Source organism: Grus americana, chromosome 22, assembly GCF_028858705.1.
Source record: "Grus americana isolate bGruAme1 chromosome 22, bGruAme1.mat, whole genome shotgun sequence".
NCBI classification, from domain to species: domain Eukaryota; kingdom Metazoa; phylum Chordata; class Aves; order Gruiformes; family Gruidae; genus Grus; species Grus americana.
In genome coordinates, this window is record NC_072873.1 from 151,537 (window position 1) to 179,280 (window position 27,744).

A 27,744-nucleotide genomic window follows, 5' to 3' on the forward strand; every position below is an offset into this window, starting at 1 on the left:
CAGGCGTCCTGACCCCTGGTCCATCCTGCCCCCCCGACCTCCTGCTGCCCTCCAGACCTGCCGTGACCCGCAGGGCCTCCTGACCCCCCCCCCTTCGACCGGCTGCCCCCCCAATCCGAGCCCCTCCCTCCGCCCCTCCGAATAGGCCCCGCCCCGCCTAAGCCCCACCCCCGCTGACCTGCCCCCCGCTTCCCCCCTCCCCGCGCTGACCTGCCCTCCCCGCCCCTCCCCCGCCCTCTCGCCGCCGTGCAAATCTCGCGAGACGCCGCGCGGTTTCACTAGTGTGTGTGCACCAATCGATCCGGGCCGGGCCGGGCCGGGCCCAGCGCCGCGGGGAGGGGGCGAGCACCGGCCCCGGCACCTGCCCGCGCCCTGCCGCGCCGCCCCCCCCCCCGCCCCCCCCCCCCCCCCGCCTGGAGAAGCGAAGAGGTCCCTGCAGCCCCGTGCCCCCCCCCCCCCCCCCATCGCCCTCCCCACTTGCCCGGGTGCCGCCGCCCGCCGAGCGCTCCCTCGGGCCTTTGTCCTGCCGCGAGGCCTTGCGGCTACCGGCGGCCTGCGCGCACTCCGGCCGCGCCAGGTTTCTTACGCGAGGCCGGGGATCCGCGGCCTATCCATCTCTTCTCACCCCTCGCACCCGCCCTGTCTCCTTCCCGGAGCCGGCAAGAGGCGAGCCCCCACCTTCCCTCCCCCTCTCCCCGCTGCCGCCGCCTCCCTCCCCTCCGCCTTTCTCCCCCGCGTGGAGCCCGGGTGCCCGCAGCGGCGGCGGCGGCGCCTGGCTCACGAGAGGCCGCGGAGCCGCCCCTGGCCTCCCCCTCCCGCCTGTGCCGCCGCCGCCGCAGCAGGTTCCCTCCCTCCCTCCTCCTCCTCCTCCTCCTGCTGCTCCTGCCCCCGGCGGCGGCGGGATCCGAGCGGTGCCCGGGGAGCGCTCAGCCCGGGCAGGAGGGGAGAGGAGCGGCGGGGCGGCGGCAGGAGCAGCAGCGGCGGCAGCGCCAGGTGAGAGAGCCCGGGGCGGTGGGGGAAGCGCGAGGACCCCCCTCGCTTCCCTCCCCGGCGCTGGGCCCGAGGCCGCCCTGGGGGCGGCGGGGCTGGGGCTGGGTGCGGGGGGGGGGGGTTAGCCGGGCAGCGACCCCAGGCCGCGGTGGAGGCGGGGGGCGGAGGCTGTCCAACGCTCCCCGCCGCAGCCAGCGGCGGGGCCGGGTCGGGGTCACGGCGGAAGGGCCCGAGGCCTGTGCCCCGAGGCGGAGGGAGAGAGGCCTGGGCCGCGGGTGCCCGCCTCGCCGGGGCACGGTGGAGCGCAGGCCCCGCGGGTTCGCACCGCGGCCGGGCCTGGCGGGCGGGGGGTAAGAGCGGCGCGGGGTGGGGGGGTGTCAGCCCGGCCCGGTCCGGGGGAGCGCGGAGGGCCCGGGCCGCCGGGGGAGGTGAAGAGGTGGGTACGGCCTGTGAATCCCCGGCCTGGGAGTTGAGGCGGTGCTGCCTGGGGTGCCGGGGAGGAGGAGGCAGGCCGAGGCGGTGCAGCAGCTGGCAGTGGGGCAAGGCTGCTCACTCACCGGCTTATTTTCAAACGCGTGCCTCTGTTTCCCGGGTGGGGAGGGAGGATGGGAGAGAGGTGCTGAAAATCACCCCGCAAAGGAGTCGAGGAGGACAGGGAGGGAATGCCATCCCCTGTTGAGAAGGATGGAGGGGGGATCCAGGGCAGTCCCCAGGCCCCAGGAGGGAGCTCGGCCCTGCGGTGGGGGGAAAGGCTCAGGAACTTGTGGCAGTCCCTTCCCCACACCAGCATCCCGGTGTGTGGATGTGATTCCCTCCTGGATGGTTGCCCTGTGCCCCGTAATGGGGGAGAAACCTGGGAGTACTTTAACATCTTTGCGTTCATGGCTTGTCTGTCATTTTCCTTGGTGCACAGATTTCCTGTTTTGAAAACTGGGCTGATAGCTTTGTTGGGGTTTTAAAGCCCATAGTAGAAATAGGGTTCTCCAATAATCACATTTGGTATCCCATTAGTTTTTGAGGCTTGTTACTGATTTCAGAGAGCAGTTGTAAATGCCCCCGGATGGATTCACTTTGCCCCCTGTAACTGAGATCTGCAGCGTGTGGAGGAAATGGCAGGGACAAAATGGACAGTTAATAAAAGGAACAATTGTATACTGCCTATTCTAGAGGGCACTTGCTGCCCTTCAAGAACTTTCCTCATCGCATATGCTCTTTATACAGCAAATCTTTATCTTCTGTGTCTCTTTTTTTTTTTTTTTCTGCCTTAGTCCAGAAAATGAAACTGGAACAGACATTTCTGGAAATGAACTTGATTGGTGCGGTTGGGAAGATGTGATTCACAGTTATAATGAACATAGAAATTTGTCCCATTTTTTCACAGTTCAGTATTCAAATTGTATATTTCCCAATTTTTAACCTGTTTACACAAGTATACTGGTTTCTTTTTTTTAACCCTTCAAATAATGGCATCCATTGTGTTGGATTGCCAGGAGGTACCCCAGGTACATCCACTATATAGAAGCAGCTGTTACGCTAGAGGTATTTGCAGCTTTACTCTATAGAGTAAAAGGTTTAAATGAGCATTATTTTCTTCTTACAATCTTCTTCTGTGTTTGGAGGAACCAGAGCAGTGAAATCTTGAGTTTGGGGAGATGTAGTATTTCCAGGATTGGCCAAAAATAAATTATGGGGTAAAAAATGTTGCTTTTTTTCCCTCCTAGTCATGCAGCACGGCTGAAAAGCTCTGAAGCATTTAGTCATAACACTCTGGTCCCATGTTTTCCTTTTAATAAAGCATCCAGTGGGAGAATGTGACATAATTGGTTTCTTGGATTTAGAGATCTTGAAATGGCTGGTACAACAGATAGAAGAGGAAGCTCTCCAGCAGGCTTGTGGTTTAAATACAGTAATATGGTGGCAAAGTCATGTTGTTATTGCATGGTAATCTTGTATTTCTCTTGCAAGAAAATGCTTTCTGCATGGTTATGCTGCAGAACAGGCGCTTTTGAGTCCTGTCAGTGGCACGGAATATTAAAATCCCTCTCCTTTCCTTGCATTGCATAATCTGAGTGTTGTTCTTCCATAGCAGCAGAAATGATGGAAGAATTGCATAGCCTGGACCCACGAAGGCAGGAACTACTGGAGGCCAGGTTCACTGGAGTCGGGGTTGCTAAGGTGAGTGTAAGTACCTTTGGTAACAGGCATGACTGCTTATCCATCCTGCGCTGCACTTTGTTTTTTTAATTTCTACTTTGATAATTTTGCTTTGCTAGCAATTTTGTATCGATAGTTGTGGTTTGACTGCTAATTTGCTTGAAGTATGTTTAAGAGGAATGAAAATGGGATCTCTATCAGCAGATGTTTTGCTATACAGAAGATTTTGGGTGCTAATTAAGTTCTTAGGAGTTGCACTATCTTAAGGGAGCTTGTACACCCCCAAAAAATCCAAGACAGTTTTGTCTTTGGAAGTGGGAATCTCATCTGTCTCCTCCTTTCTGCAAGTCTGCATTTGAGAACTGATTTGGCCACTTGTTAGATACAGTTTCAAGTTTACTGTGTTTGATACAACATGTAACCAGACTTAATATATTCAGGAATTTGTTCAGTTCTTTATGGGTGCAGCGTGCTAAAATTGTGTACTTGGTCGCATAGAACACACACTCCAAAAAGTATTTGAAGGTAAGCTCTCCTATATCTGTGATCCACAGCCTGCTAGTAAAATCCCATCTTTGTCCTCACGTATAACTTCATAACTGTGCAGTAGCTGCCTTTCTTGAATATGGCACTTAAATTATAACGTTGTGTGGTTGCTTGATATACTAGCATTAAGCTCTTAGTTCTCCACATGTTGCTGGTAGTGTTAATTGATAGTCTCTCTGAGCAATGAAATGGTGGCAGAACTCGTCTTAAACTAGGTCAGTGATAAGGAGTTTACTTTTGAGGAAGATACTGAGTTTTGGACAATATCAAGGTAGATGGTAAAACAACGTATCATTGCTAGATAATTTTCAGAAACCTCTTAGAATTATTTAGGGAAGAAACTTTGTAGATGCTGTATTTCTTACAAAAAATTCAAAGCACATCAGAACTTGAAAAAGGGTTTTGTTTGAGTTCATACTTTTTTTTTTTCTGATCTGTACTTCAGTCAGGACTCAGACAAGGTTAAGTCTTGGAAGGGAGTGTGAGTAAGTAAAATGTCCAGCTGTAAGGTAGCGTAGAAAGGAAGATTAACACTAGAAGTTGTTAAGGGCTAAGTTTTTTGATCTTTTCCCCTGTTCTTAAGACTTTTTTTTTTTTTTAATCTTAAGGCTTTTACTAGCTTATGCTTACATAATGTATTTACGATCTTGAAAGACTTGTTTTATAGAATATTACAACTTTTTATGTACTTTTTCATCTGTGTCTTGCCTCTTCCCCCACATACGTAATTTCAACATCTGTAGCTGCACCAGTATAGATAAAGCCGAACAACTTTATAGAATAGCTACAACTTAGAAGCATAGATGCTATCGTTGCTTTAAAACAGTGCCAACACACTCGATGCTCACAAAAAAATGTTAGGAACTATTCCTTATAAAGGAATAACCTTTAAAAGATACAGGAAAGAAAGTCTTAATTATGTTTTCAGTATGTTTGGAGCAGAAAGTACATGCCCTTTCAATGTAGGGTGAATATTGAAAACTCATTTTTGTTTCTAAAGCATATCCAAGTAAAAAAAGCCTCATTTCTTGGAGGCTTAGCTTTGAGCAAAGCTCTTCTGTTACTGAGTTTTACCTGTTGTTGTGCAGATAGTGTTGTACTTTGTATTAGTCAGTAAACTGTTAAAGTGCATTACACTTATTTCAAACAATATATATTTCTTTACTCGCATACTTGCTAATTTGCAATAGATCAGCCAACCATTGATATGAATTAGCATGACTCTACTATGTTGCAGCAAATCTTGGTTGCAATATTAATCTCAGATACTACATTCCCTCCCAGGTTGGTGCTTCAAATTCCCTCCCTACCCCCCCAAGTCTCCGTCCGTCATGCTCCGCACTGGCATTGGTAGGTCATTGTCTTAAAGGGAATATATTGGGAAAGCTGTGATACAATTTGTATGGTTCAACTAAGAATTTTAGCTCTCTCCAATTAAATGTTTAAGGAAAGCTACGCAGAGTAAGTTAGTGCCATCTAGTGGGACCGGGACTGGCACATCCTCCTGGGATAGAAGGTATTCTATTGCTGTTTATTGCATAAAAGGAAGAAATGTCATCTAAGATGCTCTCCTATTGGGTGAAGGCAGCAGGCAGTTGTAACTGAGCTTCCTGCCTTCCACTGACTGGGTGTATCAGTGTATTTGGTTAGGTTTCTTTAATGTTTAAAAATACAGGCTGTATTTTGGACCCGTGCAAAACTAACTTACTAGTTTACATCCTCAGTACAACTGCAGCTTTAAAGCTCACTCTCCCTGCATGTTTGCAAGTAAAGAACAACTATAAGTGTTTCTGAGAATGACTAAGACTATGCTGATCTAGAATAAATTTTTAGGCTTGGAACTAGAAAAAACTTCTAGCCATCAGAGTCATGGGATTCTGGAACAGCTTTCCAGTAACAGTAGTAGAGGACAGAAATCCTAAAATGTTTTGGAAATAGCTGTGTGCTGTCACCTCCTGTGGTAGCTGAAGGCACAACCCAATGACCAGGGTCATTTGCAGTCCCTCAGAATTCTGTTGCAAGTCTGTGATGAATTATCTCAGTAGCTGGAGAATGTATTTCTCTAGAAGCTTGGAGTTAATGCATGGAATCAAATCTATGAGCAAGGAATGTTTCTAAGCAACTGTTATACTTGTGTGGTTCATCCAGGTCACTAGATAGCTTCAAAAAGCCAGTGATGCTTTAGGTGTCCATTCTTGCCTTACGGTAAAGTGCCATTCTTCCCCAAATTCACAAAGCAAGACCTTGAATTAACACCCGACACCTCTCTGAAATCTACCAGTATTTCTGCTTATTTAGCTCCCATTTATGTTTACTTACTAGGGAAAATGTAAGTGTAGTTACTTGAGGCATTATTCTAACTAGTCATCTCGCACATCTTCCTTGGGTCAGTAGGTGCAAAAAACCAAAATGTAGTTTGTTTCTCTAGATAACGTTGTTTAATTTGGTCTGTTCTCATCTTCTGCCTCCCTTCCCCCTGTCTGGGTGCTGGCTTTAAGATATCATTCGGGTTAACTCCAAAGGATTCGTGTCATTTCCACAGACTTTTACTGGATAAGAATTGGAGTAGGTAACTGTGGTGGTTGAATCTGTGTTTGCACATGAATTGCCTCAGGCTTGACCAGGGTGGATCATCACAGAACACATGTATCTTCTACGAGTTTGGTCTTTAAAAGATCTCCAAACTAAGTTGTGTGTGCCACTTTATTATCGCTAAACTAAAAAGGCTGAAGCATTTCTAGAGAGAGTAACCTTCTCTGTCCTGCTGTCGGAATCTTGTAGATCCAGATGACTGTGCTAGAGTTGAAGTACTATTCGTCTTGGTGGTAGCTAGTGCTCTCGTTCCTCCCTCTTTGAGGTAAAGAGGAAAATGAAAATAACCTGAAAAGTGTCACTTATGCTGCAGAACATCTGCCACCAAAAAGAGAATTGCTCATAAATAAGAACAGCATTTACTTGTATTATTTTGGTCTTTACCCTTTCTCTGTCACTCTAGCAGTCTTGATCAGTTCAGTAACTACCAGTGGTGTGGTCTACTTAGCCACATTTTTAGCAGCAAAGTTACCAAGTTGAGAATTCGTGGTTGAGAATAATCATTTCTTCTCTGGAGGGAAGTGGTGCTGCTTAGCGATGGTCTTTGACGGGTGTCACATGCCACCAGAAGAATTAGTTAAATTCAATTTTAAGTTTCAAAACTCTTATTATCAGCTACCACAGAATGTGCCAGGACTTTATGCCAGATACTTGAAAATTATTTGGATGCTTCCATGTGCAATATTACTTATTTCAAATGTATTGTCTGGCTATGAAAGCCCAGAAATAGTTGTCAGATCTCAGTTCTATTTCTGCCCCTGAACCAAGGGTTAGAGTGAATTTCGTGACCCTTCTGTCCAGTTTGCTGTCAGTAAAATAAAACTACTGTTTTTTCAACCAGAGAGAACTCTTGAGGTGTAATGGAAGCCAAGCAAATCCTGTTGCAAATCTGCTATCCATCTGATATATTGGAGGTTACCTGTGAACATCTGATAGTAGATTAACTTCTCGTAGCAAAAAGACCTAGGTGATTTGGGGATTTCATTATTGGCTGTAATACCGAGATTTTCTAAAAGCCCAATTAATAAGCAGGCTGTAATTCTCGTACTTATGTGATGCTTGAAATAAGGTAAGAATATGTTAATTAAACTTGTCTTATACAGTAGCACTGGACCAGAGTAACTGGAAAACCGATCAGCCGTTTCACTTTTTTGAGAGAATTTTGCAATGCATGTTGCTGTAAGTCCACATTGGTGACTCTGGCTAGGCAGCTTGAATTCCTAGAGCTGTCCTTCAACGCGAGGAGTTGGAGAGCACAAAATGGAGACTGCCCTACATAAGAGTTGCGGATAGCCATGAGGGATCACTTCTGGGAGCTTGGAGAGGCTGAGGAAAAGCCCAAGTCACGCGAGGCAGTAGATGGACTTGAAGAGGAGATAGGTAAGGGTGGTCTGAGTCAGACTAGCTCTGTTATGGAAGATCCAATGGGAGCTATTATCAGGCTAACTTGTTTCTATTGAAACTTCAGCCATCGTGCCTCATTTGTGGCCTTTCCAGGGCTCTTGCAAAGGGAGAAATGACTAACCAGCTCTTGTGAGTGGACAGATTTTAAATTCTTGCCTTTGAGTAGGAGTCTTGAAAGCTCCTGCTACTGTTCCATCCACTTCTCAACATGGAGGTTTTGTTGTGCATAGGTAGGTCACGGACTTAGAAGCAGCAGTTGATAGGTGAATCACAAGGGAAAAGAGCGTGCCAGCTTATCTCAGAAAGAAATTCCTTGCGGAGGAGGAAGTGTGTGCTGTTCTTGTGCTTGTCATTTGGGTAAACACTGTAGAAACTATTAGCTTATTTCAGATGAGCTACGTATTTTGAATTTTTGCTGAGCCCCATCACTGATTCTCTTGACAGGGTACAGTGGATGAGTGGGCTGTAAGTGATATCAGAGAGGTGCAGTATTATCCCTAAGTAGTCTATGCTAGGAAAGCCAGATGCCAGTGCAGATGACTTCTTCAGGAACAAAATTTATAAGCCTTTCCTGTGTAAACTATTGTGTGTTTATTATTCCCTACTGCTACTTCCCCAGCAATATTCTGATGTTAGTATTCTTTGCCATTGCTTACTTGTTTTTTTCCAAAATTCAGGTTTGTTCCTGTAATTCCTTTTGTGTCATGGCCACTTATAATGGCATGCTAAATTAAGTACTGAACATTTATCCAATGTCAGTTGCTGAGTTAAATATAAACAGTCAGGAATGATAAAACATAAATTTGAAGGGTATTTTATACACACACTCACTGACTGTTAGTTGAAGGGGAGATGCTCAGATGTATGGTTTCTTACGTCCATCGTCTAAACCTGTTGCTATAAGCAGTTGATGACATGAGATTATTTGTGAAACTAGGTATCTAGCTGGATGATCAGGAAAACTTGCTTTTTCTTTCTCTTGCATACTGTGTGAGAAGAGGTGCAGCTAAGGACTAGGCCACGTTCCTTAAACGTTCTAGGTATTGTATCTTTATTGCTCCTGGTACAGCATGTTCTGATGAACAATTTGTGTTTCCATAGTTGAAATACCTCAAAACAAGACCTTTTTTTGCCAACTTTGACATGAACAAGATGCTTCAGCTGCTTGCCTGTAAGATAGGCCTAATAATTTAGTGTAAGGGAAGTGTCAGTGGAAGGCCTTCCAGAAGATCATCAAGGCAGGGGAAAGCTGATGCAGTGGAAATGAGTCAAAACTTGCCTACAAAGAATTAATTCTGCTTTGTTCACAATATCAATACACATGACAGTGAACTGGGTGGATACTTACAGACATCTGACAAGCTGTTCTTCTCTGGTTCCATAACTAAGTAGTTCCTTTTGACCCTTTCTACTACTGTATTGAGTTCAATTTTACAATTTTGTCAGTGTAGTTTCTAGAGGAAGTTTTAAAGTAAAAGGAAACAGGTTTTTTTGCTCTTCAAGAATCCGTGATCAGAACTGAACTGCTCTTGTTGATGCAAAAAATGGGTTTGATTCCAACTGCTCGAGCTGTAAATTTCCCACGCAGAATAGTCGGTACAGGTAGTTGTGGAACTGGAAGTAAGAAAAACATTGTGGATTTTGTATTAGGCGTTTTTCCGGCTGCTTGCGTTCCAGAACATTACATTCAGCTGCAAGCTGAGTGGATTTTTTGTACTGGAGAGGGTAAACTTGTACTTCTGAAAAAATCTTAAGATCTTTTCTAACTGTAGACAGCCTCATCAGTTTATTTCTCCAACTGACCCTGGAATACAGTTCACTGCTGAAACACTGGCCCTTCGTAAGCCACTGACATACCCTTTCAACCACGGTGTTCCTGAAAAGCTCAAATGTGGCATTTTGGGAGCAGCTGTTCCTGTCATTTGCTATCCATGTGCAAAATGGAGGCAGTGAGATTTAAGCAAATGTGGAAACAGCTTTCACTTTCATCTTCATCATGTCAGAACCCCAGCCTGTCCATCTGAGACCAGCAAATGCTAATTTGTTGAGCTGCTCCTGCAGTTTTTTACATGGGTGAAAAGATTAACTTTCTGTTGCTGTAAGATACTACTTTTTTTTAATTAATGAGGCCTTCATGTGGCTGTAGCTAAGGTTAGAGTTGGCACTTCTGTTAAGTCCTGTTGGCCAAGGAGTAAATCCATTGCATAACCAAGAGTTGTACCTATAAGATTTGTGAGCCATCACCTTGGGTGGTGGGGAGCTTGCTCCTTTGTTTAAAAGGCAACTAAATTTTAAGCGTTTGTATTGCTGAAGAGATGAGGTAAAATATCTTTCTGGTCTTGAGCTATTTGTGTGATGAGTTATGGTATGGTTCAAAGAATATCATCTGCAATTTTTCTTAAAGCAACTTGCTTTCAAAAGGGAGTCCTAAGTGTGTAGCTTCTTGAGCTGTTCAAGTGTTCTGGTTTGATTTTTTTGAAGCAACTAAGCATGTCCTTTTAGGAGAAACAAATTTGATAGTTAACATTCAGAGTGTAATACAGAAGGTAAACAGAACTCTTACATTCTGTGGATGCCTGCTTGGAAATTGGGGTTAGTAATAGCTAGGTTGTGTCACAAGTTGAATTTGATGGTGATGTTTGTCTTATAAATGAGGAAGGGGGAACTGCTACCCTCAAAATTAATCTATGGTGGGATTTCTCTGTGGTGTTAAGGCTTTTTCCCCACCCCTCCCATAAGTCTTCTGCTCAAGTATATAATGAGGAGTGGCCATGCCTCGAGGAAAGATTGATTGGTGGGAAGTGGTTACTGCAAAAATAAGAATGCTAAAATAGAATGAATCTTTGGGAAAAGATGCTTACAAGTTATTAATGGAGAGGTGGCTTTATCATGTCATTCTTCCTGTTAATGCATTACATCAGTAATTGTGAATCTTGTTTTTATATCTTTGTCACATTCGTCTAGATTTCTTAAGTTAGATCTGTGGGAGGATACTTTTGTGTCAGAGCACTAGGCTAAAACACAGTGACTTTGCATAATTCACTTTTCTTTCCTTTTAAAACCGGTTTTGATATAGATTTTTAGAAAATAATTTTCAGAAATTCTTGGATACGTAAAGAATGCAGATTTGTGTCCAGCAGAGCCTGCAAAGATGCAGACACTTCTAGGTACCTGGATACTATTTTGGTAAATCTATTCCAGCCTCTTGAATTTGTGCTTTAGCCTGGTAGGAGCAACTGTTCTGTTGGCAGGTCAGGCACGGGTCTATGAAATAGCCTAGTGGGAATGGTTGTCTGACGGGTGCCAGTTGTTAACACAACTTTCGCTTGTTGTTTCTCTTAGTGTTAAAAAAAAAAAGCATAAAAAAGTGACGCATTTAAAGAAGAATCAGTGGTACTGCCAGCATCTGATAACAGTAATAGCTGCCTTGCCAGGTGGAAGATGCCTCTGAATTTTTAGCCCAGGGTCAAGCAGATGCTTGCCTGAAGAGCCGAGCTTGGAACTACTGCCACTCAACAAATCAGAAGTTTTGTTTCTCAAACCAGTTGTCTTAGACTTTGTGAATATGGCCTTGGCTGTTTTGTGGATGTGGTTAAATAGAACAGTTAGGATATAAATTGATATGGAAATATCATTGCAAAGGCTGGGTCAGTATACTGAGAAAGGGCTGTCCAACTGGCAGTCCACCTTGCTCCAATTCACTTTTGAAGGTTTTTTTTTAGTGCCCCATCATGTGCCTAGGTATTTGACCTGTGTTGCTGCTGTATCCACATGACTTAGAGCAGCGTAGTTAGCCCAGAGATGCAATGTTTGATAGGACGTATCTGCCATGTATGGAAGTTGTTTCTAACAGTCTTTGCTTGTTTTTCACTAGGGTCCATTAAATAGTGAGTCTTCCAACCAGAGCTTGTGCAGCGTGGGTTCTCTGAGTGATAAAGAATTGGAGGTAAGCAGGCACAAATCCTCATGGTAATCGGGTTTAAGGTGGACATGATTAAACTCAAAACAGAAGGAATTGTGTGAGAGTGAGTGACAGTGTTCTTTGTTTGGAGTGTGAAAGGGACTAGTGGAAGTATTTAGTCTGGATCATAACCCTGCAGTCTTTGGACCATGCTGTGAAACAGTCCTCCTTGAAGCTTCCCACTGTAGCAGGCAGATTTTACCCAACCCCAAAAACACAGTATTCATAATGCTCAGCTTATGAAATTGTTTTCAGCTGCATTGTGATTTGTTTGCTGGTTTTGGATACAGTTTTGGCCAAATAAAAAGCCAGAGAGCATTAATGGAAAAGTTTGCCTTACCTATCAAATATGTGAATTTGCAGAAGTCTGTACAAAGCAGAGCATTTTTATGAATTGCTCTGTGGAAGTGTGGGGAGGTGAAAATTGATGGTTTGTCCCTGTTTAATCTCACTGCCTTAGGATTAACTATTTCAAAACACTTGCTAAAACAGCAAAATTACATTAATAAAGCAAAATCTCAAATTGAAATGCATTTTCTTATGCATTTGAAGAACTTTCCCCATGGTCACCAGGTAAGTTTTGGATCATATTTCCCCGCTATTTATGTGGCAGTACTGATATGAGGTGTCTGGTGAGAACGCAGTATCTTAAACTCTATACAAGTAAGTATAGTTAATAATGGAAAAAAAACAAGTATTCATTCTTATTTTATTTGGGTTTTTTTTAATGAACATCTGTGGAGTGATTTAAATTGTCCAAGCTGACATAATCAATCTACCATTCCTTGCTTTTTCAGTCTGTAACAGACAATGATGTGTGTAATTTTTGTTATGTAAGTACTTGAATGGAAAAACAACTTAAACTGAATCTCATTAATATGCTTACAGTTCCATGGAGGCTGTAATGGAGCCTGTGGTGTTACAGTAATGCCAATGCTGTTCATGAATTGCTCTTCACTACACAGTGAGGAGGCTATGTCACTGACTTCTACACATGCAGGAGCTGGAACAGCAAGTCTCCGGATAGTTCTGGAGTTTTCAGTCCCCCTGTTCTCAAAAGTACTTTGCAGACACAATAGCCACCTTTGTCTTAACATCCCGTCCATCCTCTTACCAAAACAATAACATGTCGGTGACTGCCCAGCTGTAACATGGGACTGTAGATGTCCAGCATCCACTGGGGACACAGCCAGGTTTAGATTCTGGCTGTGTCAGCTTTATCCTTTTTATCCTGTTAAAGGAGGTAGATTGATTTCTGTGCTTACTGTGTGCAAGTCTTTTGGCAGAGATCTTTAAACAGGGTACTTTGGACTTTGGTTTCCAAAGAGCATGAAACTTAGGTTTACCACAAAGTTTCTGGCCATCTCTTTCCCTCCCCCAGAGTTGTGTTTTGCACGCTGTGGTTTTCTTCCTGCCCCCAAGCTATAGTTTAGTGGTGGCTGCAGTGATTGTAACGCATATAGCTTGGAAATTATTTGGGACCCTTTGGGATAAGAGATGTTTTTTAAAATGATGTTGGTGATGGAAATGACAAGATATCTTTCCTTCCAGCAACCTCAGTAAGCCGCTTCTAGCGCAGTGCTTCCTAATGTTTTCAGCAGGTTTGGCCACATAAGTGACCCTGGTGATGGGGAAAGCACCATGCCGGGGTCTCCTCCACTCTCACGTGTCTAGACTTGCTAGCCTTGTACAGACAGAGAGGCATGATGCTTTTGCAGCCTTCAAGACTCCCGCCTGTGCTCTGTATTGTGCCTGTGCATAAATATATTGCTGTCCACTGATAAGCTGCCCCTCAGGACTCTGGTTGCTCACGGAAACAGCAGATGCAGCCGACCCTTGACTTTGAGGGATAAGTCCAGATGAATTGCTGCATCAGTGGCAGCTTTCTCTTGACTGCCATCCTGGGGAGCTCTGCTTTATTGTGTGTAAGGTTGCAGTTGTGCACCAGTAGACAGGATAGTTCTTGTAGCCATCTTCAAAGAGCTTTGGGAAGAAGCATTAGCTGCAGGCAAGATGAATTGTCCTGGTAGACTGTCAGTAGCCACTGGACTGCAAATTTGGATGTCTCTACTCAAACCTTTTGTACCAGTACTGTGATCAGTGTGAAATGGTTTATACAGGTTTTTATTAGTGAACTTATTCTACTAACCATGTGAGAGGCAACTGGGCGGTAGAGGCTGGCTTGCTGCAGCCGAAATAAAAGAAAAAATTAACCTCATTCCTAACAGTGTTCTCTCCCTTCTGCAGTGCATATATCAGAAGGTAGTAGCTATTTGAGAGCAGTTGTTTCTTTAAGTACCAGCAGTAGAAACAAATGCAGCAGAGAAGTGAAATGGCCATTGGGAATATGGAGCAGATTACTGTGTTTTGGTATTTTCTTTAAATCTTGGAATAACTGCAGAAATGTTAATTTTGAAGTATTGCTTAACAGACTCCCGAGAAAAAACAGAATGACCAGCGGAATAGAAAAAGGAAAGCAGAAGCATATGAGACCAGTCAAGGTAATTCGTTCTTCTGACCCTGCTGCAGGATTTCTGAGCGGTTGGTAATTTGTGCACGTTTTGCACAGTCAGTGTCCTAGGAAACTAATGGCTCTTCTCAAGGGTGTGTCAGGCAGCTTGTTATAAACTACTCCATGATGGTGTGGTTCTCTTCTGGGAGCCTTGTTATCCTCATTGGCAGGAAAATACTCATCTACAGCTTATTCGCACAAACTATTGCATTTTTATGGGACAGACTGCCCAAAGGCTTAATATGGCTTCTCTGAAGTGGTGTTTTGGTCCCGTGTCACTATATATACAGCAGCCAGACTTCAAAATACAGGCTGTACTCTCTTCCTGCTTTTTGAGACATATGCCTGCCTTGTTAGAGTAAGTTCTCACCGTAACAAATAGAGAACAAACTGTGCTGAAGTATAAAGTAGGCAGTGCTGTCTCAGAGTACTAAGAAAAACACAGCGTTTTCAAGTCCAAGTTCAGATTTTCTAGCAAATGGGCATAGGGGCAGATCTCTATTTCCTTTGTTCTTCAACAAGAAAGTGACAAGGATTGTGTTGATGGAACTGCTTTGATAATATTATAATAAGAGAAAAGGGCTAAGTTTTAATGAGCTGATATTAAGCCACCACTAATTATCTCTCTAACTCTTAGAGGAGTGCTTGTGAGAGATCTAATATGCAGTAATTTACTTGAAGGTGGAGGAGTAAAAGTACTCTTTGCTCTGTCCTTATCTTGAAGGAAATTTGGAGAACCTATGCAACATTCGATGATGTTTAGTGTTTTCTAAGTACTTTGGCAAGGGCAAATGCTGTTTGATTGGATTTGACGTGTTTGGAATTGAGAGTTAATTGAATTGTCAACTGTAAACCCTCCCAACAACAGCACAAGAGCTATAACCCTGGGGCAGGCTTTTGTTGTGATAGGTGTTGCACCTTTCTACAGGGAAAGGAGTGTCAAAATATAGGAGTAGTTTTTTAGAATGGCATCATAACTTCTGTTCTTAAAAATATCAACTCTTATTTTCATCCTTTGTTTTCCTTTTCAGGAAAAGGCACTCCTAGAGGACATAAAATTAGTGATTATTTTGAGGTAAGCATCTTTACATTGTCCGAGAAATCTGCTTGAATTCACATCATGCAAAATCTGTAGATGGAAGTCTGTAATGTGATTTCTGTTACTGATCCATCATTGGAGTCATTGATTGACGATGTTAACCTGATATGCTCGCATCTGATTAGCTAGAGGATATGAGATTTTTGGAAGTTGCTTTTTAAATTAGCATTTCTTTGACCAGCTGATAAGCAATTTTTTAAAAGAGCAGCCACGTAAGTATAAGTTCGAGGTTGATTTCCATTGGAACTTGGATCTCAGATGAGGATATCTCTGAGTGTACAAACCTATTTCGATACAGGTCCAGTGCTGCAAAAGAATCTACCTGCAAAGCCCTGCTGATTTCAGTAGGAAGTTGTTTACAGGGTTGCCTTGTTTGAAAAGCTTGCTGTGGGAGGCTGGCAGCACACAGGAGGCAGAGACCCTTCCCCAAAACAATGATGAACATTCTAAAAATCAATATTCTTTTTACTGCATAGTTTCTGAAGTTTTCCTAGGTCTGCACAATGCAGAGCTCTAGCTTTTCTCTTAAGTTTTTTGTTTTACTGAGTAACTTGTAGTCAGAAATTAAGTGCTAGCACTTATTTCTTTGCTGGCTAAAGTTTTTTAGGTGCAGGAACATACAAATTTCTGTACCAACTAGACTAGTTGACCAGCTGCTTACATATCCTGTATTTAACAGTGACTGGCACAGATGCTTCAGTGGAGGTGTGCATTTCTTACCATTTCTGTGGTGCACAATTAGAGATGTCTTCTCACAGGGAATTGGCCTCATAATCCTGTACAGTAAATAATTGATCTATATTCAAGTGTGCAGGTTTATATCTGGTTTTGTGTTAAAAAGAAAAATTTACTTAGTGCACATGTGAATGTTTGTCTGAAGTACTTTCGCTGTTGTTATTGAAAACAGTGCATGAAATTTTAAGGTTTTCCTCTTGGCTTGTCTTCGGTTTGTTTAAATAAGTCCCTAGAACCTATAAGGCTTCATTTTAAGATTAATGTGTTTCTTCTGTCTCTGTTAAATTTGCTTACATACAATATCTCTGTGGAATTACTGATGATCAAATCTGTTACTTTGGGCAGTTTGCTGGGGGAAGTGGCCCAGGAACCAGTCCCGGTAGAAGTGTGCCGCCTGTTGCCAGATCATCACCACAGCATTCCTTGTCCAACCCCTTGCCGGTAAGCATTCTCCCTGGGGACAGAGCTGGTGGCATGGCATTGATTAGGTTGGTGGCTGTAATAAAAGGTTCTGAACAGGAAGGAAGGGTCTCTTGGTGAGTGATTTGGCTTATTGTCTATTCAGTTGTGGGGGTTTTTTTGTTTGTTTTTTTTTTTCCAAAATCTGAAACTGGGTTCTGGCAGCAATGCCAGATATCTAGGGCGCTTTAACAGTGGCTAGTCTAGTTGTAATGGATATGAATATCTGAGCTTAAAGCATGCAAGATCAATGTTTTTAGCATGCCATGTGGTTACAGATAGATTGCTGTCCTTAATAATAGGTGGAACTGATATATTATCTTGTATTCCATTGTAGCTCATGAACTCCTTTGTCAAGTTGGGACTATGTTGTATGTTTGTATAGCACTAGTACAATGACATTCCCCTCTTGATTGGATGCTTTGGGTATACTGAAAAACGTGCATACCATAATGATATTGGGGTGGTCTTTTACTTCTGTTTATGTGCATGCGACTTGTGAGGAGCATTAGCAAAAGCTTGCAAAGCAATGTGTGTACGTGCACATCTGTTCTCATTTTGTGTTAGATAATTCCATTTTGCTGTCACAGCATTTCTGCAAGATCTGAATATGGAGAAATAACCAGTATTTTTAAGCCATTTCAGCACAGAGCAACTGAAGAAATTTCTTTCTTTCAACTAGCAAAGCAATATTCAGAGGCTGTGGTGTCTGATCTCTAGTTTTAAACATTGCCTGGGTCCCTCTTTAAAAATTTTCTGCATTTGTTGAGTGTCACAAAAGTATAGAGCATTATGGGATAGGTTAGTATTCCAAAAACCAAATGTAAAGTCTTTACTGATTAGATTATTCTGCAGAGACCTTTGCACAGTTCATGAATGTGTACTGAACTAAATCCCAGCACTGAGTGCTCTGCTCAGAATTTAATATATGTTACTAGATTTTTGAAGCTTTTAATGCTGCTTTAAGGGAGAATGTCAGATTGGCTTCGAGATATTTTTGATGTTTACAAAAATTAAAATATGTCTGCTTAATTGAAGAGCCCTTTCTCCTGTCATATTAATTCACTGGTACACCTTTTTAAAGAGAAGTTAATGAAAAAAATACCATCTCTGAATGTTGCAGATGTGTGAGGTATTAGGGGACAGTTCTTTATTCCAGCAGATAAGATACCCTGCAGATGTTTATAATGGGACAAGTTGATTCTTCCTTTTGTTTTCTTCTTCTACACTTACATGTATTGAGTAGGTAAAAGTTTGACCAGAGTATTTGTCATGTGGTGAAGACTGATATTATGGTTAGTTGCAGCTAGGCCAGTTTGTCTCTCTCCTTACACGGGTGCTCTTTATGTTTCTTATCTTCTGTGCTTTACTCTTGCAGCTAAACCTATAATGTTTGCTTATTCATAACAAGCTATTACGTGCATTCGGAAGATCAGTCCTCCTCTTACAAACTGGATATCAATGGTTTGAGCTAAGCCCCCAAAAAATGGGGGGGGATGAGTGAAAATTGGAGAAGATTGAGTATCTTACCCGTTACAGATGTCAGTATGATCTAGGAGGGGAGCAGAGTGTTAAAATGTCTTTCACAAGGAGACAAACCTCCTCCAAACCTGTGAGTTAATCTATATTGTACTGGAAATTTTCTGCAGTCAGAACTTGCGGAGGAATTGTAATGACTTTGGGATGTTACTTCTTGTCTTCATATCTCTTCACTGCTTTGAATTGCCTTGCTTCTCCTTTGAGCAGAAGAATGATCTGGAGGTCTTCAGACTCTTGCAAGGTCACTCTCATATACAAGCATTCTTTTGGGGAAGAAAGTGCACTCTTGACACTTGTAATGTTAGCCTGAAAATATGCTTCAGGTTGCAATTTAGGTTTTTAAGAAAAACCAAGGCCTGACCTGACTGTTTACTTTCTGTGTGGCATATGCCTGGCCCAGAGTTGCAGCTTGGAAGGACTTAGATGATGATGACCCAGACTGCCAAGTTTTAGCAGTGATGGGCTGGCTTTCAAAGCGAGGGCAATGAGATTGAGTGCTGTAATAAGTGTAGCTCAGATGATTCTTGTTCTTATAGAACCCAGTTCCTGTATCACAGTTGAAATATGAGTCTCCTGCAGGAGAAAGGAGCTGGCCTTTAAGAGATGCAATGCATCTTGAAAAGATTTTGGAAACGCATTAGAACTTTGCTTATCTTGCAGGAGATTGGTCCCAGCTATGACAGAAATGAGCTTACCATGATGTCTGGGTCCTAGACTTGGTTAGGTTGCTGATGTTTATCAATTCTGACTCAGTTTGCTTCACCAGAATAACGAATGTATTGTGACATTGGTGGTGGTTTTAAAATGAGTCCTTAAAAAACATAAGGTAGTATAATTTTGAATGCATTGACCACAATTGTACTGCACTAAGATTTTTTTGTATCTGCAACCTGTTTTGCCCCACTGGCTCTAAAACACAAGCATTTGCAAAGGAAGGGTGTGTGTTAACTGACAAGGAATTCTGTCCTGTGTGTTCATTTGTTCTTTTTTTTTTTAATTGTTAACTTCATCTACTTTTTGATGTCTGCCATTGGAAGAATCACTCCAGGAGTCCTATTTGAGTTATCAGATCCTCACCATGCCGCCTGCCCATTCCTGAGCTGCTGCTTCACTGACAACAGTTTTGGCAGAGTCAGAGAATCGCTTTTTTAAAAAAAAAAAAAAGTTCATTGTATCTTTTTTGAATGTGTTACAGCGGCGAGTGGAGCAGCCGCTGTATGGGGTAGACGGCAGCACAGCAAAGGAACCGCAGGAGGAACACTCTGCTCTGCCAACGCTGATGTCGGTGATGCTGGCGAAACAGCGGCTAGAGAATGAGCAGCTGGCACAGAGGGGAGGTGGCCTCTGTTTTACTTTTGTCTCGGTGAGCAGCTCTGAAAAGATTTGAATCCCAAGGGATGTTTCTAGTTAAGGGATGGGGAATTTGAAGCTTTTCTGCTCAAAGACAGTGGTTCAAGTGCAGCCTGGTTTATTGATGACCAAGTCTACCATCTTCTGGTAAGTTCGTCTTCCTTGTGAAGAGTTCTAGGTCCCAGGCTTTACTTGTTTAATAAAACAATAAAGATACAAAATCTTATGTAGATCAAAATAATGGCATCTGAGAGGCTAATCTGATAGATGCAAAAAAGCAAAAGAATGAAGTACAGTCTTGCTGTGAGAAGTGTTTGTTTTGGCATCGCTTAATCTCACCTGACATGGATTATATTAGGCTTTTAAAAGCTTTGTCTTTTAGCAGGTTGGGCCAGACTTCTTGAAAGAAACTGACTGTCTTGTTTTAATGAACTAAATCTCTAGAGCATTCTTAAACCTTAATGTGAAAGTATGGTGCCCAGGCCAGGCTGCACCTCCCATGTAAAGATAAGCGTATCTGCATGGGCAGTAGTGATCATGCTGAGGAGCATATAACAATACACTAACTTTCTTTTGCAGGCCCAGCAAGGCAGCCCATCTTCTACCGGATCAGGGAACACTGAGCATTCCTGCACTTCCCAAAAACAGATTTCCATCCAGCACAAACAGTCACAGGTATAGCTCACTAGATGATACGTCTCTTGGATATGAGATTGAAGCTTGATGCAGCTCGTCTTCTACACCAAAGGATGCCACTTGTAGTAGACATAATGTTTCCAGTAAAAAGAGCCAGTAGTCTGAACTCAGTCTGTAACTACAGATTAAAGTGAATCACTCTGAACTTTGTTCCTTATTCTGTAAAGGATGCTTTTCAGTTCTTGCTACTGGAGTTTGCCAGATCTGTTACTGGGATTTTCTGTGTCAATACTGTGGGCAGTTCTTCAGCTGTGTGCAAATGTGCTCAGGAGACGAACACCTTAGCTCTGTCTGTTTAGGTTCTGTTGTATCCTGAATATTCTTCCTCTCTTTGTAAGTGAAGATGTGAAGGAAACCTGTGGATAGTTATGAATGCCTCTCTTCAAGTGCTGGGTCATGGATGCGCCCACACTGCTTACTGTCAATTATCCACAGTCTAGCTGGAAGTTCTTTGTCCTCTGCAGAGTACACCCATGGCATAGTTTGTCCTGTCAAGGTGTAACGTGATGTGTTCTCAGCAACTTCACTGACCTGGAGTCAAGAAGAGGAGGAGCTCTTTTGACTGTGCTGCTGTCTTTTTGGTGCCTTTTAAATTGTTAAGATTCTTCTTGTGGCTTTATGGCAAGATTTACTTTTAGCTGTGTCATCTTCCTCTGTTACTTATAAGGATGTTCAGCTTTATCTGCAATGCACCTTGTTTATTTCTTCTCCAAGTCTACTTTTAATCTTCTTTTGATTTTCATCTCAGATTTCTCTTTGACTGACCCTTCCCTTGAGTGATTTTTAAACAGTTGGGTTTGTGTCAATCATTTTCTCACATCATCTCTGACACAGGCTGATTTTATTGCCAGGGGAAGTTCATTCTCCATTTCCCCAGCAGGTGGTACAAGTCCTTTGTGCATGAAGAACAGCAATTCTGACTCTGGGGATGCTTAACTAGCTTAAGTCTCTGAGCTCTGTTGTGTCACTGGGGTCACATTTTGTTGTCTGTATTGTTAAAGTGCTGGTCTGTGAAGATCCTTGTTTCTTGCCAATGCATGGAGGAGTCTTGTGTGAGAATGATGCCATAACTTGAGAACCTGCCAGAGATAACTTTCAGATTTCAATCTTTGCTGTCCCAACACCAGTGCTTAAAATAGTGGTCCCTCCTGGGGTGAGCAGGATGTTCTTATTCTCTCCTCTGCTTAACATGCCCACAGGGTCCATCTTCCTTGAAAAGGGTGACATGTTGTCCGAGTGTGCTTTCTGCCAGTGCTCAGCTTCATGGTATTCTCCAGAGGTCTAGATGTAGCATATGCTTAAGGAAAGGAATCCAGGAAGATGCTTGACTGAGTGATGAGGACATGTATACATTTTTGTTTTTCCCTTCCAAACCTGTTTGGAGTTGATAGGGTTAAAAAAAAAAATCTCTTCAGTGATTTCCAGTTTAAATCACTTCTGGCAATGCTAAAAGCAAGTCAGCATGAGCAAGATTTTCTTAGTGTTTTCAGTCAGTGCTAGGGCCCTCCAAGTACTCTGAGGCAAGGTGAATTGTGATGAAGTCACATGTAAGAGCGTACATCCTGAAGCATGACTTCATCTGACACAGTGCAAGTATGTCTGTGCATTTGGCAAAGCGAGCTGACAGTCACTAAAGAAACTTTCTGCTGCTTGAGTGAGTGCAGCCTAGGATTTCAATAGACAGCTTTCTCGTTGCCTTCAGTGACAAAAGCTATTGTCGCCTATGCTTCCAAGTTAAGGCACAAGTGAGGTGACCTGCCCAGGCCTCATCTTTGTCTTTTGGGATTTAGGCTCATCTTGATATGCAATGCTGGCAGGTGTTCTTTTTGATCTTTCCCATGCTGGGCATATGCAGAGAAGCAACAGTCCACCAAATTTGTCTCTTTATGGTGTTAGCTTCCAGGCAAGCCTGAAATTTGGAGAACAGATACATAACAACTCCACAGGTAAGTCTCTGCTAACTCTTGTCAGAGCCAGGATAGTTGCTTGCTAGCCATAAATGTGCAATCTCTTTATGCAGTTGTGGAGTGAGATTCCCTTGTGTTGACTTGGGTTTTTTTTAGATGTTGTGTTCGTACTGACTTTTTCCCCTTTTCTTCCCCATCCATTCATGAGAGTGCTGAGTTTGAAATATTCCTACTGCTAGAGAATATAGTGTATGTCTTTTGTCTTCTGTTCCTGGGTATAACTGTCACTTCATTGGTGAAGGTATTTAAGATGTGCTGCACCCTATAAAATTTTCCAAATAGATTTCACTCAAGAACTGTAAAGCACCTGTCCCTAGTGGGCTCTAATACATCAGTTTGTCAGAAACAAAGACTTGTGCCTAATATTCCTACTGTCAATCTGTTAGAATATTTCAAAATGAAGACCTGTGTTTTCTGTCAAGACCACCTTAGAACCCACAGGTATTGTCTTTTGTCTAGCAGGTGGTTATCTGTGCTCGTGAAAGATCTCATAAATTTGATGTTCCGGCTGAGGGCTGGGATTTTGTGGGATTTTTCTTAAGCCTTTTTCCTGTACAAGCTATGTTGCACTGCAGAAAAGGACAGTGGATGTCAGAGACCACCAAGGAGTGGGCAGAACTGGACTATAAAAACAAAATTTGCAGACACAGAGGATGTTGTAGCCTGTTATGTATTAGCAGTTTGTGTTCTCCAGAGCAGCTTTGTGCTAGCTGACTGAACCTCCTATGCTGGAGGAGCCTGCCATGCAATAAGAAAATGAAGAATGGAGAAAGCTCTTCCCCAGACCACTAGGATACAGGGGATCGGTTCCTTCTTCTTAGGCCTAACTGTTCAGAGCAGAAGGGGTTACACTGTGATATTACATGCTGACTATCTGAAATATCATCTGTTTTTCTTAACTGTGGTTTATGGTGATTTTTCCCTACAGTCTGACCTCACAATGGAAAAAATATCTGCACTAGAAAACAGTAAGAACTCTGACTTGGAGAAGAAGGAGGGGAGGATAGATGACTTATTAAGAGTAAGTATTTAAAGTGGAGCAACTTTTCCAAAAGCTGCTATTCAAAGTTACCTAGAACGCACATGCCAGCTAAGCTGCAGAGCAGGATTTTTGTATACCATTTGTAGAAGCAACACTTGCAAGGTAAAACAAACCCAGTCATCCCTTACTGGCAAGATAATTGTCTGGCTTGTAGATACTCTGTTTGAGCCCACTTGAATCCACAAGCGGTGTAGCAGTGACTGTGGCTATACAGTGCAGAGTTATTGTAGCTCAGGTATTTGTGTCCTCAGCAGTGTGTTGGTGTTTCTTTGATCAGTTGCAGTTTTTGTGTATTTCACAACCTAACCTAACATGATTCTCTTCACAGTTATTTCCTTCTTCTAAATACTGAGGAGCTGACTGCTTTTTGTTTAATAACATGTTCAGTAGCCTCTCCGTAGACTGGAAGTGTGTTTTCTGAAATGCTCATTCATGAGTCAGTGACATGTATAGAGGTGAGGAGAATATCTTTTGGTCAAGCCTAAAGAATTCCCATTAGCATTCTTCAGTAAAAGATAAATACCTTTAAATCAAGGATCTTGTCTTAATGGAGGAGTTCTAATTGATTTAGCTTTCATCAGCTGGAGAGGCATCTCTTGCGAAGTGTTGAAAAGGATTAGAAAACACATTAAAGGGAGAAGAGCGAAGGCTCTCTGTGTTTGAGTGTCCGGTCTCAGCAGCTAAAAGAGCTGAGACAAGCTCATAGAGACATACCCAGAGGCACATGTGGGTTTGTAGAAGAAATCCATGAAGCAGGAAATAGATTTATTTTTTTAACATCCGCTGTTTAATCAGAAGCCAGACTATTGGTTGGAAGGAGGATGGTTAAATTGTAACTTTTTATCAATGAAAATGGTCGCACGTAAAATCCTGCTGTACGCTGTGGTGGTGTTAAAAACCGTAGCTGTTGCTAGGAGCTATCTGTATAGCAGGGCTGATGGATAGTGACTTGAACAAGAATTTAATTGAAAGTGAAAAGTGACTTACCCCATCCTTTTCCTCTGCCAGTATTGTGACTAAAGAGGGAGGATAGTCCTGGGATGACTAAGATATTTTGAGACTTGGTAGCTGTGGCAAGGTCTTAAATGTTTAAAAAGAAAAAAAAAAAATCCTTCTCCTTGTGTTTAGTCTCTTTCTATGTAAACCAGAGTGATAGCACTTCCCTGTTCTAAAGGGGTATTAAGTTTTAAGTGGGTTAAAAATTGAAGGGCTTGGCTTGGATGTTTTGGTAAGAGGAACCTAGTATTTTTTTCTTATCCTGCTGGTTTACTTTCTTTAATCTGATGCCTAGAGCTAGCTGGAGAAACTTCTTCCTAGGTGATGCTTGCTTTGGCCCTGAGTGATTTAAAGTCAAAGACTTTTCTTCTCTTTTCACTTCTAGGCCAACTGCGATTTGAGACGGCAGATAGATGAACAGCAAAAGATGCTGGAGAAGTACAAAGAGCGGTTGAATAGATGTGTAACAATGAGCAAGAAGCTCCTTATAGAAAAGGTGAGCAGGGGGCTTTCCACATCTCTGCAGTCACAGTTCACGTCTTTGAAAACTTCTCTGTCTTCTTTGGAGCAGTGAAAACCTGCTCCTGTTGCTGTAGTGATAAAAGACAGCTGGAATTCTGTCTTTAATTCTCTGCAAATAGGAATGTAATGCTAAGACTGAAATGGTTCGGAATGTTTTTGGTTTGGTTACTTTTCATGGTCTCAGAGTGATCTGCCTTGCTGAAGTGAAATAGTCTGAGCTCTAAATGCAGCAGGCATTTTGTGATTTGGAAACTTGTACACCTGAAAAACAACATTGTCCAGCTCTGGCAATACAAGAGCAGTATCCTGTTGTGCAGTGAAATTGCCAGATATGCTCTGTGACATGGGCAAGTAATTTAGACCTTTCCTTCTCTCAAATGGCAAAGTTGGAGATCGTTGCTTTGTATAACACTCAAAACAACACATTAAAGACACTGGGGAAAGTGCCAGGCTGCTGTTTACCAGCATCCAGCCTCCTTCAATGTTGAAAGATTTCCAGATTTCCTGATGATTAAACAATGTGGGGGGTTGATTGCTCTTTCACCTGTTGGCCAATTATATCTATTGTTTGTGGGCACTGGCTGGGCAAAACTGCCAGGGTGCTGGCCAGTACGTGCAGTCTGGTTGAGTTGATTTTGTCACAGAGCTGATAGTTCTTGGCTGAATGGGACTCCCCTTTCTGGGAGGATTTGTAACTCTGGGCTAGGTGTTACAGAGACCTGGCGTTCAGATAGGTGGTGTGTAGCTCCAGTGCGGAGCTTGGTTGGTTCATCTTTAATCCTAACTGACTGAAGCTTTGCTGCTCTCATCTCAGGCCTTGGAAATTTCCTCTCACCGGAAACACTCTGTGACTGACACCACCACCATTTTTTTCATGCGTGTTGGTGACCTAATTGAGATTGTGTCACATCTGGGAGTGGTGCAAGTCTAAGACTGAGCTGGCTGATCACTGTATCTTAGTCTTAACAATGATTCAAGGTGCATTTTCTTCCTTCATCTCCTGTTTGAGTGAATAAGAACCTGATCAGAGCCATGTCTGGAGTCTAGCTAAGCTACTGATACAAAGGGATAGTTTTAGTCCTGCCACTAGACTGATTTCGACTGATGATGGAATGGGTGTGAGCTGCCCAGGCAGTAATGGGGAGGGAAAGGTGAGGCTGAAATGTCAGAAAGGAGGCAGTCAAACAAATGCCTGTCAGACCAGTGTGAAGCACCAGCAGTAATCCAGTCAATGATTTGCAGCTCGGTTTCAGATAAGTAGTACTGAAACAATGAAAAGTGGTAAGAATTGGTAGTGATTTAAAACATGGCGCAGCTCTTAGCTTCTAATTTATGGCTTATATTTTAACATGTGTTTTATTTTGTTTTCAGTCAAAACAGGAGAAGATGGCATGCAGAGATAAAAGCATGCAGGATCGATTGAGGCTAGGTCACTTCACTACGGTGCGGCATGGGGCATCTTTCACCGAGCAGTGGACAGATGGCTATGCCTTCCAGAACCTCATCAAGTGAGGACAAAGAGCGTTGTCTTTGACTTCAGAGGCAGAGACGAAAAAAAACTAAGCAGTTGTGTGTGATGTCTTGCATGTCAAAATGTGAGAATGGTGTGACTGATGCATGAAAGGATCAGATAGAAACTCAGCTACTGACAATGGGGAACGGTTTCGCATTGAAGTGAGAAATACGTTTCCACTTAAACCTCCAGAGGCTTGAACTGGAATCAAATTGTTTGAGTTGGCCTCAGTAGTTGGAAAGCAGTAGGCTGCGTTGTTGGGTATTCTCAGTGCACCTGGCTGTGCGGTGCTTAGGGTGGAGGGGTGGACCAAATTCTCATATGTAATCTTGAGTCAATCAATTGGATTTGCATAGTTGCATTATTAGTCAAGGAAGGCTAATTAGCTCCTTTTCTTTTTTAAAGTAGAAAGTAGACAAGCTTAAAAGAGAAAATCCATACTATTTAACTTTTTTGCCTCCTGGTAACAGTGATCAAAGGGGCTGCAGAAACCTGGAAATGAAGATCAGAGACCGTTTTATGCAGGACGCTAATGGAAATATCCAGTAAATTCCCACCTGGCCTAGACCTTTAAGTAGGACTTGGCAAATTAATTGCATTAGAGCAAGCTGTGTGTGATCCTTTAAAATCATATCACTTCTCTGTAGTCTGATAGGGAGGTGCAGCTCTTGTTAGGCGCAGATTAAGGACTTTATGATTCCTCCTTAGTTTGTGCTGTAAGACATGGAAGAAATACTTCTGGAATATTTACCTGCAGTTTCAGTCTCTTTTAAAAAGTAAATTAAGTATGTAAATGCTCAAGTCATTTAGACTTAATGTTTCAAGAGTGCTTTTATCACTGTAAAATGGTATGGTTTAAGATAGTCTTTTTATCATGAAGGAGAGACTGTTTTCTTAGTGAAATTGGGAATGGTGTTGGTTCTGTTTCAGAGAACTGTGGATAGTTTAACTGTACCCTTGAAGTATAAGGATACTTTCTCAGACAGTGCCAGACTTCAGGAATAGTTTTAACAGGAAAGTCTGAGATTCAGAAAAGGGCCTTCTAGGCAAAAGTGTGTGGAAAGTTAGCGACTTACTATGGGTCTCTAGGTTTTCCATGAGGTTTGCAACTCCTTGTTTTTGGATATCATCTGCATGAATAAAACCGTTCACTTACTGAAAGGTTTCTGTGGGCCAGGAAAAGAAACCTCTTTTATGTAAAAATACCTTTAAAAAATCTGAGTCATAATGTTTGGCACGTCCCCCTTTTCTGTACAAAAGTATTTTGTTACTAATCTTACAAGTACAACTGATCTGAAATTCATTGCTCCAGTCTGTTAAGAACAGATGCTGAAGACAACTGAGTACATACCATTAGTTGTGTGCTTCATGTTTTTTCTACTCTCTTCTTTCCAGACAACAGGAAAGGATAAATTCCCAGCGGGAAGAAATAGAAAGACAACGAAAAATGTTAGCGAAGCGGAAGCCACCTGCAATGGGACAGACCCCTCCAGCAAGTAATGAGCAGAAGCAGCGCAAGAACAAGACGAATGGAGCAGAAAACGAAACGTAAGTTATAGGGCCTTCTTGGTGCATTGCAAAGCTGCATGCTTTGATTACAGCACAAAATATCTACTGGGAAATGGAATCTTGCCCTTGGCCTCTAGGCTTCACTCCACACACAAATG

The 27,744-nt window shown here is 42.8% G+C and overlaps 1 protein-coding gene across 9 annotated transcripts in view; it reads left to right on the forward strand.

The window, feature by feature from the left end:
- Positions 1–466: 466 nt before the first annotated feature.
- The window catches only part of TLK2 (tousled like kinase 2), a 43,651-nt gene continuing 16,373 nt past the window's right edge, over positions 467–27,744 (forward strand). Inside the window, exons 1-13 of one of the 9 annotated variants that reach the window (XM_054801455.1) lie at positions 467–993; positions 3,077–3,165; positions 4,975–5,040; positions 11,561–11,632; positions 14,079–14,148; positions 15,191–15,234; positions 16,339–16,434; positions 19,187–19,354; positions 19,921–20,016; positions 22,933–23,025; positions 24,428–24,538; positions 25,936–26,072; positions 27,473–27,625. In XM_054801455.1, the coding sequence (XP_054657430.1) occupies positions 3,085–3,165; positions 4,975–5,040; positions 11,561–11,632; positions 14,079–14,148; positions 15,191–15,234; positions 16,339–16,434; positions 19,187–19,354; positions 19,921–20,016; positions 22,933–23,025; positions 24,428–24,538; positions 25,936–26,072; positions 27,473–27,625 (1,187 nt within the window). In that variant the 5' untranslated portion in view covers positions 467–993; positions 3,077–3,084. Of the gene's footprint in view, positions 994–1,321; positions 1,341–3,076; positions 3,166–4,974; positions 5,041–11,560; positions 11,633–14,078; positions 14,149–15,190; positions 15,235–16,338; positions 16,435–19,186; positions 19,355–19,920; positions 20,017–22,932; positions 23,026–24,427; positions 24,539–25,935; positions 26,073–27,472; positions 27,626–27,744 lie in introns of those variants that run through there. The other 8 variants (XM_054801456.1, XM_054801457.1, XM_054801461.1 and 5 more) reach the window with 8 other exon arrangements.